The sequence below is a fragment of the Limulus polyphemus genome, unplaced genomic scaffold (assembly GCF_000517525.1).
Source record: "Limulus polyphemus unplaced genomic scaffold, Limulus_polyphemus-2.1.2 Scaffold80162, whole genome shotgun sequence".
NCBI classification, from domain to species: domain Eukaryota; kingdom Metazoa; phylum Arthropoda; class Merostomata; order Xiphosura; family Limulidae; genus Limulus; species Limulus polyphemus.
In genome coordinates this window covers 1-2,800 of record NW_013745758.1, presented here as the reverse complement: position 1 = coordinate 2,800, position 2,800 = coordinate 1, and the positions used below count along the sequence as shown (strand labels likewise).

At 32.9% G+C, this 2,800-nt stretch overlaps 1 protein-coding gene across 1 annotated transcript; it reads right to left on the bottom strand.

The window, feature by feature from the left end:
* Nucleotides 1-344: 344 nt before the first annotated feature.
* Nucleotides 345-2,224, bottom strand: LOC106477807 (the record flags this gene model as incomplete). The annotated part of the gene is made up of 2 exons (XM_013938330.2): nucleotides 1,956-2,224; nucleotides 345-568 (listed from the first exon to the last, which is right to left on the bottom strand). Coding segments are annotated over exons 1-2 (402 nt in total), but the record flags the coding sequence as incomplete, so codon positions are not given.
* Between the last annotated feature and the right edge of the window lie 576 nt (nucleotides 2,225-2,800).

Sequence of the window (2,800 nt, the reverse complement as noted above, 5' to 3'; positions counted from 1 at the left end):
AGACAGCTTTGTTGAAACAAATTATCAAGTTACAAGCATGCCATGATCAAGCTAGGATAGTGATTTAACAACAGTTGTCTATAAAAGAAATTTTTTTTTGAATTTGTATTATTTTAAAATGTTTATAGGTGCATACTTTTTTTTTTAAACCTAGAATGTTCCACAATTTTTCAGTGGGAATGTCTATTCCACAAGATAAAATTAACAGATAACAGCAAATCAGGATTATAAAATTATTTAAGTGCACAAAGTCTGAAAAGTTGAAAAAACTTGTGTAAAGTGAAATATGTGCAATTTTGTAGGTATTAACAAATAATTGAAAAAAAAATGATATAAAAACCTACAGCTTTTATTTCAACATAGCAAAGACAAAATGAAATTACCTGTGCGTAAGAGATGCCAGGTTGTGGTGGGCCTCCTGTTGGAATCATTCCCTGAGAGGAATAAGGCATGGTAAGCTGTGGTGGAGTTGAAATAGCAGCAGGGGCTAAGATTGGTTGACCGGTGGCTGCAGCAACATGAACAGATGGTGGTATATCATGGCGTAGTTGCATTGTCATTGGGAGAGCTTAGAAGATTTAATAAAAAAAAGTTTTATAACGTGCACTGTTTCTTTTATATTTAATTACTAAATCCCTAACTTTAATTAAGGAGTATGATCAATGCAGATAAACATTAAAAAATCTAATATCAGTGACTACAAATTATCTTAAATACAAAAACTAACTTACCATTAGTGTGAGCCAGACCTTTATTTCAGTATGAGCACACACTAGCAAAGTCAATATAATTTTATTGTATTCAGTCCATGAAATAACAATTTCACTCCTGCAATTAGGCATCTAACACAACATATGTGGATTTAAAAGCAAACTTGCTGATTAATGTAATAACAGCTGTGGGGAGTGATGTTTTTATGAAAAAAGTTAAAACTAATGATCCTAGTAATAAAATAAAATTAAACAATTTCAGTGTATCACAGGCCTTTAGCTATAAATTGTTCTCCCTAAATTACCAATGAGAGCAAATTGTTCTCCTCAGAACAAAAATTCTTTTTAATAGTACTCTTTGATGATACCTTTGATTTGTTATTTCATCTCCAAAATCAAGCCACAAAAAAAATACAACTTACCGTCCAGTGCTGCTAAAAGTTATCGCATTGCACAAAAACTACTGAACTGGAAAATCTCGTGCATGACTGATATTGGTTGGTCTCGTGTAGAGGTTACATTTCATGATTAAATAAGTTGAGTGTCACATCTGTTCTTTCCTGGTGAACGTTCATGTAAGATCGATATTCATTGGCTCTATTTTAGTTGAATGCATTCTATTGACCAAATGAAATCCTCATATTTGCTGTGCTGATTATAGTATTTACAATTAAAAAAAAAATCCACTGTTGGAATTTTAAGCAGTGCTGTTATTTTCACTCCTTGAACAAAGATAAGAAGCATGAAAGAGCGCGAGCGTGATCACACTCCTTAAAAATGATGGCCTGATTTTCACAACTTGTTAGATTTAAATTAGACTCGCAAGTCAAAACTACCTTTAAAAGTCATTGATTTTACTTGATGTCTAGCATGTTATTGTACTGCTTACACCTACTACACAAGCAGAAATAGCAACTATCAATGTAAAAAGGTCGTACTTCACTAGGCCCAGAAGAATGGGCTAGTTTGGTAAGCTTTCAACTCTCACTTATTGACCTAACAAGAAAAGCTGTCAGTTGTACTTCAGATTTTTTAACTTTCTAATTATGCATTTCCCAAAGTTATACAGAAATAATACAATTACAAATGCACAATGTGTTACATATTTTTAATAACTGCTTAACGTACTAGCCCTAAATCAGCTGATTAAAATAAAAGTTCTGTTCGATTTATCTGTAGTGTAAAATTTTTTAAAAAGCATGTTTCTTCATGATACCTTAAAGACAAATTCTGATACAAACTTACATTTTCTGCTAAACTTTGAAGCCTGAGGAACTCCTGCTGCTTGTGGAATCTGTGGAGTAAGTGGCATACTTCCTGGAGATGACATCATATATTGGGGTGGCATGGTTAATGTTGGATGACCCAAAGGTGGAATCATAGGTTGCTGAGATAAAGCCATTGCAGGGCTGTGAGTGTGCATTCTTTGTTGTTGAACTACAGGAGGAGCTGGAGGAGTGGCTGCTGCCAATTGTGTTCGCTACAACAGAATTACAAATCTACTCATTAAGACTATAGGTTACTAATAAGATTAATTTTTCGTCTTTATTTTGTACCTTCTACTATCGTTAAAACATACTATAAAACTAAAACAACTTCAAATATGTGATTTGTAATTTACACAGCTTCATCAGTGCTTTAAATTTGAAAATCATGTGTGTGATGAGTGACAGTAATAGTAGCCTTCTGCCAAATCAAAAGATTAAGATCAAGGTCTCCTACCCCAAACAGACAGTGAAAAAAGGTTGCATGATTTGAGTCAGATTGGGATATGATAACGATGTGAACATGTAAAATCTGCAATTTCCACATACATTTAAATTAGTATATCCATTGTTCTGACAAGTGAGATCAATCTCTCAACTAATCTTGAAGTAAGGAGCACAAGCCTCAAAATTCGTCTGCTTCATACTATAAAAAACAGGTACATTGCATTACAAGCCTTACTGGAAAGTAATATCATGGCTATTATGCCTATTTTTTATCTGATAATAAACACAACTTTTTTTTTGGAACTGTTATCAAATAGTTTACAAAGGTTGAGTATGTTATATTAAAATAATTTTGGTTTCAATATATTGCTAGTCTAT